The sequence below is a fragment of the Echiichthys vipera genome (assembly GCF_963691815.1).
Source record: "Echiichthys vipera genome assembly, chromosome: 1".
NCBI classification, from domain to species: domain Eukaryota; kingdom Metazoa; phylum Chordata; class Actinopteri; order Perciformes; family Trachinidae; genus Echiichthys; species Echiichthys vipera.
Genome location: NC_139826.1, coordinates 2,160,739 through 2,177,254, shown reverse-complemented (window position 1 = coordinate 2,177,254; position 16,516 = coordinate 2,160,739). Strand labels below are relative to the sequence as shown.

Genomic DNA, 16,516 nt, shown 5'->3' with positions numbered 1-16,516 from the left:
ACTGTACTGCTATAATAGTGTCTGACGTAACAGGCCTTTACTCTTTGTTGATTGTGCGTTGGTGAGCGTGGGTGTGTGTGTGTGGACAGTAAATCAGGTGATGTAGGTTACTGTAAGGCAGTAGATTACTGTTCCAGGTGGCTCTCCTTTAATGTGTCAGTCTGAGCTTCACACGCACCTGAGAGGACATTGACAGTGTGACAGCAACTCCAAGACAACACAGGTAAGCTGACATTTGTTTTATTACAACATTCAAATATAGTTTCAATGGAATAATCTTTAATACACACAACACAAAGGTTATTGAAAAGTTAGACTGTGCTTTACATTTAATTGATTTCCCGGGCACATACGCATACAGTACCTGTAAAATGATCGAGGGTCGGCTTGATCCGTTTATATTCACTTTAATGACAGCGCAAACATCTCAACAAACCGGCATAAGAAAAGCGTCTTCTGTAACCAAGGCAACAAGACATTAACTGCTCTGCATTACAATGTTACAAGTTGCTGTGGCAACATTAGTTCCGTTACATGAACTATATATGACAGTACCCATACACTGTATAAGTGAGATAAGATGCGGTTTCTATTGTAACAATTAATATTAATAATAATACAAAACATTTTAAAGGGCTTTGCAAAGGCGAAACAAAGGTCAGCACCACAAAAAAAAAATCTAGTGAATAAAAGTTCAGTGAATGAAATAGAATAATAGCTAGGGCTGGGTGAATGGTCAAAATCTCATCAAGTCATAATATAGCATGTTTTCCGGCTGAGAATAATAAATAAAGTCTCTATGAAACAGCTATTTCAAATATTTCACTTCAGATTTCCTGAAAAGTTTGAGTTAGTATGTGATTGTTATTATCAATTTAATGATGTTGTGTGATTTCAGCATAATTCGATTTGATTGAAAGACAATAAATAATCATATTGAATGCCCAACCCTAATAATAAAATCCTACACCAAATACAATTAAATGTGATAAAAGTTTAAGTGTTAAGAAGTGATTTTAAAATGTATGTTGAGTATGTTCTGATCTTCAGGTCTTTCACGATATTCACTAGTGTTACATAACAAAGTGTTTGTTTTGGGAAAGACTTGTTTATTGCAGGACGTATATGAAATGGGGATCGAATGATGCACATGTTTTACATATTCTGCTTTTCGTAAGTTAAGTTGTACTGGCCTTAAACTGGACTACTTGGAAGTGGTCACGTACATTTGTACATGTTGTTTGTCCAGCAGCATTAACATGTTTCGTTTTGCACGTCAGAGACAACACAGTGAGCTTACAGAACACCTGTCTTCTCTGCTGTTAGTAAGTCCTCTACCATCTGGCTTGTTGGTGTTTTGGTGTTACTGGAGCAAATATCTGATTAGCTTTCCCAGGACAGCAGGGACAAAGGACACTGAGCAGATTGACATCATCAGACATACTGTATGCCGCATGAATCCTTTACCTCATGGGAAACTTTATCGATTTTCACCCAGCTTTGTGTCACTGCAGTACATGCACCTGCCGGATGACGCGTTTTCACTTAGAAACTGTATTAAAGCTCATACTACTGCTGGTATTTGCTGTGCCTGTTTGAGTCCAAATGACATTCTAGTTCCACAGTAAACAACTGGCAGCAGGGTTGCCATTATGTTAGGGTAAAATTATCAGTTTCTTACTGTCCATACAGTTTTGTACTGCCAATGAAAATGCAGTATGAACGTTTTTATTTATTTTACGGAGAGAGAGAGAGAGAGAGAGAGAGAGATTCAAAAATAACATTCAGTAATTTAACAGATAATCATATTTAGTACTATTAAAGCCCTGTATTTAATGATACTGTGGAAATCCTGCTGTAAATTTACAACGATCATTTTTGTGACAGTTAGAATCTGTGGCCCGGACCATGGCTCTGATATAGCAGCAGCATAACTGTGCTATATTGATAAATCTGTGGTGCTGAAGCAGCAGATGGATTTGTAGTTGTTCACTAGTCGCAGGTGAAAGAAACAAACTGTGCCTGTGTGCCTACTGATTTCGACTAATACAATCAATGGAACAATAATATTTGAGTTCCTTAAACAGATTCAAACTTACCTTCCTTCTCCACAGGCTGGTGGGAGATGATGAGAACGGTGGGCACTTGTTCTTTTAAATCTAAAACCAGGTTGCAGAATTTCATTTAAGATATTTTGGAGGGAAAGTTGGCAGTAGCCCATTGAGTCAATGTTGACTGAATGGCATTGATTTAAAGGCATTGATTTGAAGTTTGACGGCTGTGGAAACCTCAACTCCACACAACTCAATGTTGAATTAACAACTTTAGCTGTGTGACTGAGTAATGACAAGAAGGAGTGTGATTTTGGATGTAAATTGTCTGAAAACCTCAGCTGTAAATGAACAAAACAGGAAATAAATCAGGTCTTGGTTATAAAACAATGAACAATGATGAGAACTGATACAAACTGTGCTGGATATGCAAAGTGGCAGGCGTGTGTATGCTAGTGTGCAGTTACCTACACTGTGTTGGTGAATGGTATCAGGAACCCAAAGTCAAAGTGTGTGTGTGAGTGTGTGTGTGTGTGTGTGTGTGTGTGTGCGTGTGTGTGTGTGTGTGTGTGTAGGTGTGTGGGATGGACGGGATCCCTCTGAAGATGCCACAGAATGCCTCACAGGAAGTCATAGAGGAAGTTGAAGTGATTGTCCCTGATTATCTCACCAGACTGCAGGACACAGAGGTGAGTGGTGTGTTCAGTAGCGTGAGGAGGATGTCCATGAACACCTGTCGTTGATGTTAATGAACCCACGGCCTTCCCTCACTAACATGCTGTCTGTCCATGTGACAGTATGAATTCAGTCTGGAGAACTGGGTGCTCACTGGGCTGCAGAGCGGCTTCATCAGCCACCATCGGCCTCAGCTCCACCCCCCTCCATCAGGACTGCAGCCATCTTGTCCTCCATACTGGATGATGTTCAGCAGCCCGCAGCAGAGTCGCCTGGCCAGCCGTCACTGTTCCGACTTCTGGGAGCCCAATCCACGACAGCGTTCCAACAGCCTCAACCCCGCCGTCCTGCGCACCAAATTGACCATCTCAGACTCTGTTGATGATGAAGAGAGCGCCAAGATGTGTTTGTCAGTGAAAGCCTACTCTGGTGGAGACCGTCCTGCAGCTTCATGTCAGCCTGGCCAGAGGAAAGCACAGAAAGCCTTTGTCCCAGACCTCCTGAACCCTCCTGCCTGCCTCAGCAGCCTGCCACACCAGCGCAGGAAGAACCTCCGACAGTGCTCCCTATCAGTGCTGGACACATCCCAACAACATGATCCCAGCACAGACAGCCAAGCCAAGAGCCTGTTCTCACACAGGACCCCCACCACCAGAGCCAATACAGTCGACAAGCTCCCCGGCATCAACAACCACAACAAAACACATACAGTAAGAGCTTAACATTTGAACATGTTGTATTTTGACCAATAGAGCTACAGTTTTATTTGCACTAGTCAAAGATAACCGAGTGATGCTCAAATCAAGAATGGTGCTGAACCAAGGAAAAGTCTGCGTTTGAAATTTCTAATAGGAGAATCTCACTAAATGTCTGTATTTTATCATACTGCAGAAATACATGTATCATTTATTTGATTCTGTCCTAAAGTACTAACTTACTCATTACTTTAATGTGAGGTGTGTAGGGACTGTAGCCTTCTTTAGACATAGTCCTCCAAACAGAGTCCCTGAGCAGGTGTATAGTGTACCTGAGCAGGTAAAGTACATTGTACCTGAGCAGGTAGAGAACAGTGTACCTGAGCAGGTAGAAAACAGTGTACCTGAGCAGGTAGAGTACAGCGTACCTGAGCAAGTAGAGTACAGCGTACCTGAGCAGGTAGAGTACAGTGTACCTGAGTAGGTACAGTACAGCCTACCTGAGCAGGTAGAGTACAGCGTACCTGAGCAGGTAGAGTACAGTGTACATGAGCAGGTAGGGTACAGCCTACCTGAGCAGGTAGAGTACAGTGTACATGAGCAGGTAGAGTACAGCCTACCTGAGCAGGTAGAGTACAGTGTACATGAGCAGGTAGGGTACAGCCTACCTGAGCAGGTAGAGTACAGCCTACCTGAGCCTACGTTTCTGTGGGTTTATCACTACAATTGACACAGTTCCCAATACACAAAGTTGTTGATCCATTGGTTATATTAAAAATAATTAATGCTTTACACTGAAAGCCAGCCCCTTAACATCATAGGTATTATATAATTTCAAATCAATTATGCTGGAGTAAACAATTAAAAATGTAATTTTCCAAATATTTATTGTATTGTATAAAACAGCATCCTATGACCTTAATAGACCGAAATACCTGTCAGATTGTAATATGGGATATGACCTAATGTTTTAATGAGGCTGTCTATTTAGTCTTATGAGTGGGAGTTTATAGTGTGGCTTAGGGAAAGCTAATGCTCTGGGGTCCGTTTCACAAAGCAGGTTCAAAAAACTCTGAGTCTAACCCTGAACTCTGAGTTGATCTACTCTGAGATAGGAAACTCTGAGTTTTCAGTTCCAGAACAGCAGATTTGCGTTAGTTTGATCAACTCTGAGTAGTTTGACCTGGAGTTAAGCGCGTGCACCACAAGTAAAAAAAGACAGCATCAATGGAGCTCTGATTCGACGAGTCACCATGGCAACGGGGAAGGGGAGGGCTACGCTACAACTGGAACTGTAAATATTAATGCGCTCACACGGAGAGTTTGAGCAGGTTTTTCACTGTAAGTGTAACACCGCTGCAGCAGCAAAAGAGAGGGAGACGGTGCAGAAGGACATTGCTACTCGGGTCAGTGCGTAAGTTTAAATGTAGTCCTGTTGCAATCACAATAATATCACAGGGGGGACTGCTTGAGTGGTAGTCTATTAGTTTATTTCATTTAGGTGCAGTCCCACGGGGGAGAAGCGCACTTGGCAGTAGCTTAAGATGAAACATAAAAAGATTGTTCAAACAGGTATAACATCGGCACAATCTCATGGTGACGCCTCATTTTGAGCATGTTTTACATTATAAAGTAAATATTACCGTAAGTGGCTGTTTTATATGTTGTATAAAAAACTCCCGTTTGCAAAAAAACGCAGCGCAACACACAATATCTGCTGGGATATAAGAGCATGACTTTGGTTGTTAATGTTGGTAATGTAAGGACGGATAAGGTTGTGTATGTAAATGATGGACTGTGACATGAAACGGTGTTGTGCCCTGTTCAGCACCCCTGCTGTGAAATGCACCCCCTCGCATTATAGGTGATATTCTGGATCAGAAGGCTGTTGTTTCGACCTATAGGAGTAGTTTATATACAGGTAACCACATTAAAAGCACACACTTTTGAACCTATGAATTGCAAGAAAAGCTGGGATTATATTTAGGAAACGCTAAGTCAAATTCATTCAACTTGCTCATAAGATCCATTGAATTAATTTTGTAAATATGGCTGCAGTTTATTTCCACAGAACATACAAAAAGGTGTTGTTTTGTGTTCGCTATTATCCAAGTTTGTGTCTTTAAACTCTTTAAAATAGTTTAAAGACTGTAAGCAACCAGTGTTCTGGCTGTTGTGGGTTATGCTGCACCTTCATCCACGGGATCGTTATCAAAGGACATGCCATGGTAGTGGAAATATTCACCACCTAATATAACTTCTAATGTCTGATTTTTGCAAAGATTTTCTGAAAAAACAGACGCCAGAACTATACTACGCCGAAACTCACCTGCTGACTGAATGAATGAGGAAATCAAATACCGTGTGTGGCTGAAAGAGGGCGGAGACAGAGAGAAACTCGAGGTTTGTTGAGAAAAACCTGGTCCCGACTAGGTTAGGTTCAGAGAGCATGTTACCATGGTAACTGACCGAGAGGTTAAATTACCTCTCTTTGTAAAACGGAAAACTCAGAGTTTCCCTCATTTCAGGGTTAACAGACTCAGAGTTTTCACTAAACCTGCTCTGTGAAACGGACCCCTGGAATCTGAGGCATAGTTAGCCCTTTACTCCAGTCTACAGGAGCAGACTATGAATAGAGCTTAAAGCCCAGGGCATTACCCTCTCCTGAGCCCTACTATAATCTCCACACACAAGCCCAGACAGGACTCACTGTAGTATTACACACATACCTTCACTGCCCAACACAGCAAGATTGGTTGGATTGTATTTAAAGTCAAGTTGGTGATAAGTCAGTCTTCAAATAAAGGGCTGGAATGGCTTAGGACACCAGTCCTCTAGCAAGCTAAACAGAAAGTTCCTGCTTGAATCCCCTGCTTCAACAGAGAGAGTGTTGAGTGTTGAGTGTTGAGTGTTGCGTTGAGCAAACACTGAACCCCTAACTGCTTAATCAGCAGGTTGCGTCTTGCATGGCAGCCTGTGTCATTAGTGAGGAATGTGTGAGTTAGCTTGTGTTGTTAAGCTTGGAGTGGTCTGTAGACTAGAAAAGTGTGATATAAATGCAGTCCATTTAAACGTCCTTTAATTACGCTCATGAATGTCATTCACTGTTCAGTTCACATTTCCTAAATATTTTCAGGGATCTGCACTATAAAAATAGACTGTGTAAAGTCTGCTCCCAGAATCCAGCCAGGTTATGAGAGATTTATCAGGATAAGCAGGTGGAAGTCCTCGGAAAATGTCTTTCTCAGCAAAGCTGCTGTCAGCCTTACAGAAAGAACCAGAGACATGCTGCTCTCTCTGTGTCCTCACTGCCTGCCTCTTTTCTCTTGTTGTTTCCTAGACATCTCTCAGCCCAGACTCCTGTAGAACCCCTGTGACCTCACCTCCCCTGGGTCTCTTCTCTTCTGGTTCAGACTCGTCAGCAGAGCTCCTGTCAGCTCTGAGCCCAGAGGAGAGAGAGCTGCTCGGGGCCATCACTGCCCGGGGTTACCCATTCCGTACTGCCATCATCACCTTGCAGAAGACAGGCCAGCAGACCCCGGATCAGGTCAGTCAGTGTCACATACAGTAAGACCTGACCACTCTTGACTCTGAGCCTGGACTGTGGCTTCACACTGCTGAAAAAATGCATCAACATGATAGAACATAAACAAACAATTGTGTGTGTATATACAGTATATAATATTATAATATACAGTATGCTGGCTAATTTAGCGGTCTAGCCTTCATTTACAATTGGACTTGCTAATATTCTACTCTTTAACAAATATGTAACATTTTAACCATTCTTGAAATGGAACCTGAAGTTAAAGAAGCTAACTTTGTGCTAAATACAATTTTACAAAAATCTTTGCTATCAAAGAAAATGTTGCCTGTGTTTAGTTTACAAAATCAAAACACTCTGTTACCATAGCTCAAAGACAGGAAACAGCAGAAGCTTCCAACAACTCCAAAAGAAGCTAATGAGAATAAACAAAACGAGATTCTGAAGTAAAGTTAAATATGAATTATGGTTAATTTTTGTGTAAAACTTTAATAATAGCCTACTGCTGTCTGCATATGTGGACATATTTATGGAAACACTATATCTACATATTCAGCCTCGGAGAAGAGAACATCCCATCCATCATACTGGAGAGACTGAAAAGTGACTTATGGTAAACCACTATGGTACAGCAGCATAAGCTGATCCCTGGAATGGTTTGATGGTCAGTAGCCCACAGCGGCGTAAACGGATCCCCTGGCGGCTTATGCTGCTCATTACATCTGCACCAGTCCCCGGAGTGGTATGCTGCTTGTGTTTGTGTGCTTGTGTTACAACAGCATACACTGTTTGTGACAGTTGAAATGACCACTGTCAGTGATAAAACACACGTAACATCATATGAAACATGTTGCACAACATTAACCAGGCATACACAGGGTATATTATTTATTATTCAGCATAAAAAGGCTACTATGAATGAGTAGCCTAATTAGTTGCTATCATCGTGGCATTCGCACAGATGGGCAAAAGGTGGTATGGTGGCTAGGCTAACATAGCCATGTAAGATAAGGCTAGCTCAAATATTTACTTTGGAAACATCTGCAAAGATACACAGTATGAAATTACTTTCACTGACAGTGAACTAACACTTGTAGAAACAGTATGTGGCGGTGGAACACACAGTGGCAGCATAATGAACAGCATTAGCCTCCAGTAGAGAGTTTTGCCGCTGTACTGATGAGCATACCACTCCAGGGTTGACTGTAGCAGGTAGTCCTATGACCTCAGCAGGGACTACATTACCCAAATCAGGGCTGTATCTACAGAGTCACAGAGTTGCAAAACACTGGGTCTGCTGTCATTGCAGAAAAAAACCCATATATATATATATATATGTATATATATATATATATAACCAATTAGCCAACTGTAGGTGGGAACGAAACCAAAAGAGAGTATCCTAAGCCACTTTAAGCCAGTGTAAAAATAGAGCTGAGTTTCCACAGCCTGCTCTGTGTTTTCCAATAACCTCACCTCACATCGGCTCAGAGTAAGTCACAGGCTCACAGGCCACAGCAGGGTTAATGGTAAAGTAAGGACAGAAGGGGGACACACAGTGGGAGACACAGATGGACACACTAGCTGACTTTGGAATATTTGCTTGTTAAAATTCTGATGCATTTTAACCCTTTGAGTAAGTTCCATGTAATTAGCCTTAAAGTTACAAAAGACACATTCTGCCTAAATGCAATTGACAATAAGTGTGTTCATTGACGAGAACTCTTCATGCAGCGTGGTTTGTTTTTTCACTGTTGATGAAAAGTGGGTTAAAGAATCCTGCAGCACTGATATTCAGATCAGTGCTTTTATTTCACTCATTGGAATGCTTAGTGGGTTGACAAAGTGTATAGTGTGATTTCAGATCAGCCCCTGCTGTCTCAGTCTGTCTGATCTGGCAGCAGCTGCAGGGACGAGCCAGTGACTTGATGAGTGTATGACTCTGTCTCATGCTGCTCACTCAGGTCACACAGATTGTATTTCACTGCACTGATGTCAGAACATAGTGGATTTAGCCTCTGCTCAGCTGCTTAACTCATCGCAGAGATGTGAAATCATTATTTATTATAGACAGTGGATACAGATGGTTGGAATAAACATCCACAGGTTTAGACTTTTATAGATTATGACCAACAGCATGAGCTTTAACCAGATGACAGCGGTGGAAAGTAACAAATTACTTTGACTGAAGTACTGTACTTTTGAGGTTCTTGTACTTTATTTAAGTATCTTCAATTCATGCTCTTCCTCTGCTTCTGCAGCTACATTTCAGAAATGCATGCAGCTAAAACATATTAACAGCTTAATATTTTGATAATAGAAAAGTCATTTTTCATGTGAAAATATTTCCAGCTCAGGATTTCTTGATTTTCCTTGCTGTGATTTTAAATGTAATTGATTTGTAATCATTTCTGGGTAATTGTGACACCATTTATCACAATTTTATTTTACAAGCTAAACAATTGATTGATTGATTGATTAATAGTGAAAATAATCAGTAGATTAATCCATAAAGAAAATAATCATATAGTAATAATAATAATAATAATATATAGTAATAATATATATATAAAATATAGTAATAACAGTTCTATACTTCTTAACAGTGATATACTTGTAAAGGAAGATTTTCAATGCCTTTGACTTTGACTGAACCAAAGGATCTGAATTCTTCCTCCACCACTGATGTATTATTATTATTATTATTATTATTAGTAGTAGTATTATTATTATTATTATTATTAATGGCCAGAATAAGTCAAGTTGTCTGCCTTTTTTTCTCTCAGCCCAACTGATTAGTAACAGAGAAGGACACCTTTCATTCTTCCTTTTGGTTTTTGACCCTATTTGATGTCCAAATGTTTCTGTGTTTGCAGATCTTGAGTTACCTCGTGGCATGTGACCACCTGTGTCAACTGGGTTATGATACGGCTCTGGTAGAAGAGGCTCTGGAGATGTTTCACAACTGTGAAACAAAGGTAAAACATCCAGACATCTTTACACTTTTCCTCTCATAGAGTCAGTTTTATTAATAAAAAGGTAATTACACAGTGATGTGTTCATCTTTAGGCCGAGCAGTTCCTTCATCTGCTAAGTCAGTTCAATGAGATGGGCTTCCAGCAGAACGCCATCAAAGAAGTGCTGCTGGTGCATGAAAACCACAGAGAACGGGCGCTGGAGGAGCTGATGATGCGTGTGGTGTGATGGCAGACACACACACACACACACACACACACACACACACACACACACACACACACACACACACACACTTTATATAACTCAATTGCAACCTAAAAGTTATTTACTGCAGGGAAATATATAATCTATGTTAATAATGCACAGAGAGAACGACTAAACACACATTATTATAGCTGAAGATGGACGTGGCCTTCAGGACAGTTATATTGTTTATATATTGCATTGATGATGATGATGATGATGACAGTGATGGTGATAATGCTGAAAATGATGAAGAGGAGGATGATGATGTCTATGACGCCAGTGTTTATTAACAGTGTATCCCTGGCTTGTGTGAAGTCGAGTGAACTTGTGTAACAGTCTCAAGTGATCTGAGTAGTTGTAATTGTGATAGATTTATTAAAGACATGTCATGAAAATCCACTAAGGTTTGTTTTTCACGCTGTCACATGAATGCTATTTGCTATTTATCCTGTTTCCTGGAATGAATCCATCAGGGACTGGTTCCCACCAACAGGAAGCTTTGATAAACATCAACACAATATATTCCCATTGGTTTACAAGAGTAACTAAACCTCAAAAAAACTTTTTTTCCAACTAAACACGAATATGTGTGGACATTTTATTTAGGTTCAGGTCCAAATCTTAAAATTGTACAACCCCATTTCCAAAACAAGTAGGGATGCTGAATGTGATGATTTGCAAAACATTGAAACACCAGATTTAATTGAAGCAAAAAGACAACGTATCCAGTGTTGAAACTAAGAAATGTCATTATTTTTTTTAACATGATATGCCTATTTTGAATTTGATACCAGAATTTGATAAATTGTGACAGTGGCAATAAAAGTCACTTTTGAATCCTATAGCCCTAAGAAAACATAGTTGAAATCTTCTGACACAATGGTTACTTTTCTCTAATTTTGATCACTTTTTTTCACACAATAAAGGTTTTTGTTGAAGTGACTAGGTTATTTTTTAAAAACCTGCTAGTACAGCAGTGGTATAGACACAGAGAATATTCTATGAAATTTTGAACAATAAAAAATAACAGTATTTCAGAATAAATCAAGAATTATAACTGTGTTCTCTAATTATGATCTCCAGAGTATACAGGTTTTAGAGCAACATACTGTATGTTGCCATATGGAAGGCCTTATTAGTTAAGCACAACAATGCTAAACCACATTCTCCACGTATTCCAATAGCATGGCTATAGTAAAAGAGTACAGGTGCTACCTGCAGTCCAGACTTGTCACCTATTAAAAATGTTTGGGGAATTATGACACACTCAACTGTGGAGCAGCTGAACTCCAACATCAAGCAAGAAAAAAAAAACCCAATTTCATAATGACAGCAACCCTCAGTTCCCAAACGCTTACAGAGGTTTGTTAAAAGAATAGGTGATGTTTACCAGAGTGGTAAACATGACCCTGTCCAAACTGTTTTAAATGTGCTGATGGCATCAAATTCTAAAACAATTACATTTTTCTCTTTCAACATTTGAAAAGTTGTCTTTGTGCTATTTTCAGTTACATATGTGGTTTTAATGATTTGCAAATCATTGCATTCTGTATTAATTTATAGTTTACAGCCATCTTCCTCCACACAGCTTTGCCAAAGTCATATGTTTTTCCTCATCCTCAAGCAAAATGCCTCTTTCTTACCAGTGTGGTGGCTCTCTCTTTTACGTCATGTGATCAAGAACATTTAACTCTGAGGTCTTTGAAGAATTGTTCAGATGTTTGTACAGACCATTCTGCTCGGCCAGTCTTCCCAGTTGTCCATGTTGAAATGATTCGTGCCGGTTGTGAGCGACTTGGTGATGTTATTCCTCATGTGTAACCCCTCGTGCAGGGTACACTGTCGGGAGTATAAACCTAGCCAGTTAGCATACTAACAACCCAGCCCAATGGTGAAAGAATAAGTTATATTAACCGTGCACATACACGCTCTTATGAACTGTTTCTGCTATTCAATCAAATTTTATTTATAGTGCCAATCATAACAAGTCATCTCAAGACACTTTCCATATAGAGTAGGTCTAGACAACACTCTGTGACTTATTTATGATTTACAGAGACCCAACAATTACCCCTTGAGCAGCAGCAAGTTAAAATATCTATATATTCATCCAGCAATCTTGCCTGCAGTGGCAGTGCTAAAGGAATCAATGGCTAAATCTGACCTGATATAACTAGTTTGTTTTACACCTACAGCCTGTTAACTTAAGCCATTTGTTTACTCTCCTCTCTACAGCTTCTCTTCTTGTGCACTGACTGAACTGCCAATCAGATTGATTTCTCTCCGCTACTGATTCACCATTATCCATCAGCCCAAAAGCCTCTAATGTGCGCTAACTACTGCCTACTAGTTGTGTCTACTTTTGAACCATGTCCAAAGTAATCAGAAAAATGGAGTAATAAAGCAGCTCTCTCAGCAGCTCTTACAGGTTAACAGAGCATTGTGAGGAATAGTCTCTGAGGCTTTGCTCCCGATCAGATCTGGAGAGTTTCCCATGGGGGAGACAGTGACTTTAGGCAGCCTCATCAGAAATGTATATATGGATCCAATCCGACCAAAACCGTTCATCTGACGCTTCACTCTCCATTTGTAATCCTCTACGGTGTACTCTATGGTCACCTGCCGGCTGAGTGTGAACACAGAGTCTCCTCTGACCACAGCAGTGAGCAGAGAGCCTTTACTGTTCCCATACTGGCCAGACATGGCCGTCCACTGCCCTGAGCTCAGGTTGTAGGAGTCCATCAAACACAGTAAGAAGTCATCACAGGGTCCATTGCGCATCACATAAAGATTATCCTTATGGGCCACCATATAAAGACCATAACTGTGCTCACGGATGAGCGTGGTCACCAGAAGCCACTGGTCCTGTGTAGACACATACTCATGTATATCTGTGGCTCCCTTACCTTTCCAGAGACAGATAAAGATCCTGTTCATGGCTACAGCAGACACCACTGAGGCTGCATTGCAGGGGAGGGGGGAAACAAAACCCCAGCTTCCATTAGACACCCTGTATCTCTCTACAGACGACAGGGCCTTCATGTTATACTCACCTCCCAGGGCGTACAGGCAGCCCTCATGACCTATCAGAGTCAAGTTGTAGCGTGGCTGCTGGGAGCCACAGATGGTGGACCATGTGTTTGCTGCAGGGTCGTAACAGAAACCAGTCTCTACTACCTTCTTGCTCACATCATGCACTCCTCCGATAATGTAAAGTTTGTTGTTCAGGATGGCCACGCCTGCCATCGTGGTGCTCGTGCTCACAGGTAGATGTGTCAGGACCTTCCACTCTCTGCTGTCTTCATCTAGGTAGCAGACAGTCCTCTGGAGATCCTGCAACAGCTCAGTGGATGGTGAGTGACTGCACACCGCCATGTAGCTACTCGGGGGAAGGGACTCTATGTACTCTACCAGCTTGTTGGGTAAGGTGTGAACATCCTCCTTCAGGTCAGTGTAAATATCTCTGATGAATAAGGCTGAACTGTGGGAGAGCTCCCACACCCCGTAGGTGGCAGCTGTGTGGTGCATGAGCAGGCAGTTTTCAGAATTGACAATATTGATCAAATGATCGGTGAGAGCCGGCACCTGCAGGAAAGCCGTGCACTCAATCGCTTCTACGATCTGGTCGCTGTTCAGCACGGGGCGCTCCCCGTCCAGGACCCGCAGCATGACCAGGAACCCCAGAACCCCTACACATTGCAGGTGGATCTCTTCCTGTTGGCACTCTCTCATCCCTGACTGGAACAATGCTCTGAAGTACTCACAGTTCTCAGTCAGAGTGGTTTTATCCACAGTGAAAGAGCTGCCGTCGATGTTGACCCTCAGGCTGCTTGGTGGCTTACAGTGTCCTGGCTGCTGGTTGAAGCATGGACAGCTGTTGGACTCCACTTCCCTGCCGTGGAACTTCATCACATCTCAGCTGAACTGCATACTGGTGGTGTTTTACCACGGTGAGACTGAGTGCCTCCTATCCAGCGCAGATAGCTCAAAGAGATTTCTGTTTTTTCACAGCTCCGACAACAGACTCTATACATAGCAGACAGACGTGTGACACAGTTCAAGTACGTTATGATGACATGTAGCCAGAGGAGAAAGAGGAGCTGGATAATTGTAGGGTAGCTGTGAATGTGCTGATGATTCCTTTTGCTCTTTGTTTGTGGCTGACAGTTGTTGAACAGCTGAAGATTTGTCCTTGAGCAGCAGGAACTTTAACTGTAACAATAGGTTGTTCCCCTCAGTCACATAGTGTGCATGCCACTGTTTCAGCAGTCATTGAAAAGTTGAGAGCAGGACATGCAGCACTCTTACTTGTAACTAAGTACTTTCCAACTTATCACCTTTAAAAGTAAGTACAGATGAAAACAATAATCAGTATCATGTATCAGCTTTAAAAAGAATTAGTGAATTACATTCCTTTTCTACCTGTGTACTGTACGTTTGTAAATATATATTATGTAATTTTCCGTTTTTGTTTTCTGTCTAGGGACTACAGATATATATGTCACAGTATGATATGTTATGACACAAGTAAATCCAGACAAATACCAACATAGAATAAAACACACCAAAATATTTTCTTTAGCATTTTTTTATAGATAGATAGATAGATAGATAGATAGATAGATAGATAGATAGATAGATAGCTTTAATAATTGTGACTGAGATATGAGTGTGACATTTTGTGTCTAAATAGTGCTCTCTGGTGGATAGACTCTGTAATGGCACCACTACCATTCAACAGCAACAGCATTTTGTCTATTAAAGTTCAAATGAGCTCCTGATATTTGGTGACTTTAGTAAAACAGATTTTCCTCAGGAGTTGGTAGAGACAGCTGAAAGAGAGTGACATTGATCTGGTGACAGACAAAGACTCCAAAATGAATCATCATGTTCTGTATGTTATTTTTTTTCACATTCTGTTACATTCCTAGTGCCAACTTTACTCTAAATCCACAGCCAAATACAACATGTAGGCAAGTTTGTGTCATAGGAGACAATCATTTTAATTGTTTGACTGCCAAATGTCCATAAATCCACTTAGAAATCATGGAGAAAAGACGCTGCAAAACGGGCCTGAGAATCATCCTGTTTTGAAGTTTTCTTCAGTAGTAATCCAGTGATAGCTGTCTGTGCTTCCATGGGTGCACTCCACACAGGAGCTGCCGACCGATCATTCAGCTCACTGTAATGGAGGCAGCAGCTAAACGTATTGTAATGAATTTTGTTGTTTAGGATGTTTAGAGTAGCGTCCAGCTGCCACCACCTTTGTTAACCCGGTCTGGTCCGGTATTTAGAGGTCAGAGAGCACCCACCACAGACATGTATAAAAATAGACAATCTTTATTTCCAATTAATTTAGGGACGTTTGCACTCAGCAGGCCAATGAGGGCAGCTCCAGCAGGTCAGGCAGGTAATTCATTCAATTCAATTCAAAAAAGGTAACTCCAGCGTTTGGCGAAACCAACACTGCACACGAGAGAGAACACACCCAAAAAAGGGACACTGCACACAAATCACTTCACAGCAACTAGGACCGGTATCACACTACCCACAATGGGAGCTCAAAAATCACACGGGCTCCTTAGGGACCACTACAACACAGAGGGTCGAAACCCACTCCCAAACACTAGGGGGAGATAGAGCACCGCAAGAGCAATGAGCCGCCCCTAACGGGCCGCTGGCACACTGACGTCAGTTAATTAAAAACCTTTCTTTAAGAGGAAAATCATATAACACTCGGACATTAACTGACAAGACTACAAGTAAGTTTATATGAAAATCATTAAAACAGAGGACTTATCCTGCCCCGGTCTGGTGACTAGACCCCCCCCGTGGGGCCTAGGCAATGGAACGGGGCTGTGCACCGGAGAACAGAATGCTCAGCTGGCAGGCGTGAGGTCGTTCAGCATGGTCGGCGTCACTGATGTGGCTGCTGCATGAGAGCACAGGTAAGGCACGACTACTCGCCAGTCCCTCGCTACCTAAAGGAGGTGTCTGGCCTCCCCTCTTGATACAGGGCTGATCGACACGACGAACTCTCCTACTCAGCTGTCTTCACTGCCGGCAGCACTATAAGCTGCGAACAGCACCCACCCGCCACAGTGCCACTGGCTCCCAAAAAGCTCAGGCCGACAGCTCTCCCGTCTCTGCCACCACTCGCTCTCTCCCCCGCCTGTTTTCTTCCCAGCTGCTGACCCCGTTCCCTCCTCCCCCTCCCAGGTGAACTGCATCAGCCCTTGATTGCCCCCCTCTCTGCGGAGTTCCTCCGCCCCATGCCACTCCCTCACTACAATATTTTAGACACCTAAAAAAGGCCAACCTGAATC

The 16,516-nt window shown here is 41.8% G+C and overlaps 2 protein-coding genes across 2 annotated transcripts; one reads left to right on the top strand and one right to left on the bottom strand.

Annotated features, from left to right (window-relative positions):
- Nucleotides 1-2,635: 2,635 nt before the first annotated feature.
- ubap1lb (ubiquitin associated protein 1-like b) lies at nucleotides 2,636-10,169 on the top strand (the record flags this gene model as incomplete). Its single annotated transcript, XM_083915101.1, has 5 exons — nucleotides 2,636-2,740; nucleotides 2,849-3,391; nucleotides 6,762-6,968; nucleotides 9,842-9,943; nucleotides 10,035-10,169. 5 exons carry the CDS (start codon nucleotides 2,636-2,638, stop codon nucleotides 10,167-10,169), a joined length of 1,092 nt encoding a protein of 363 aa, XP_083771227.1.
- Nucleotides 10,170-12,602: 2,433 nt separating this feature from the next.
- On the bottom strand, nucleotides 12,603-14,099 carry kbtbd13a (kelch repeat and BTB domain containing 13a; the record flags this gene model as incomplete). Its single annotated transcript, XM_083915092.1, has 1 exon — nucleotides 12,603-14,099. The coding sequence occupies one exon, from the start codon at nucleotides 14,097-14,099 to the stop codon at nucleotides 12,603-12,605; it is 1,497 nt and encodes a 498-aa protein (XP_083771218.1).
- Between the last annotated feature and the right edge of the window lie 2,417 nt (nucleotides 14,100-16,516).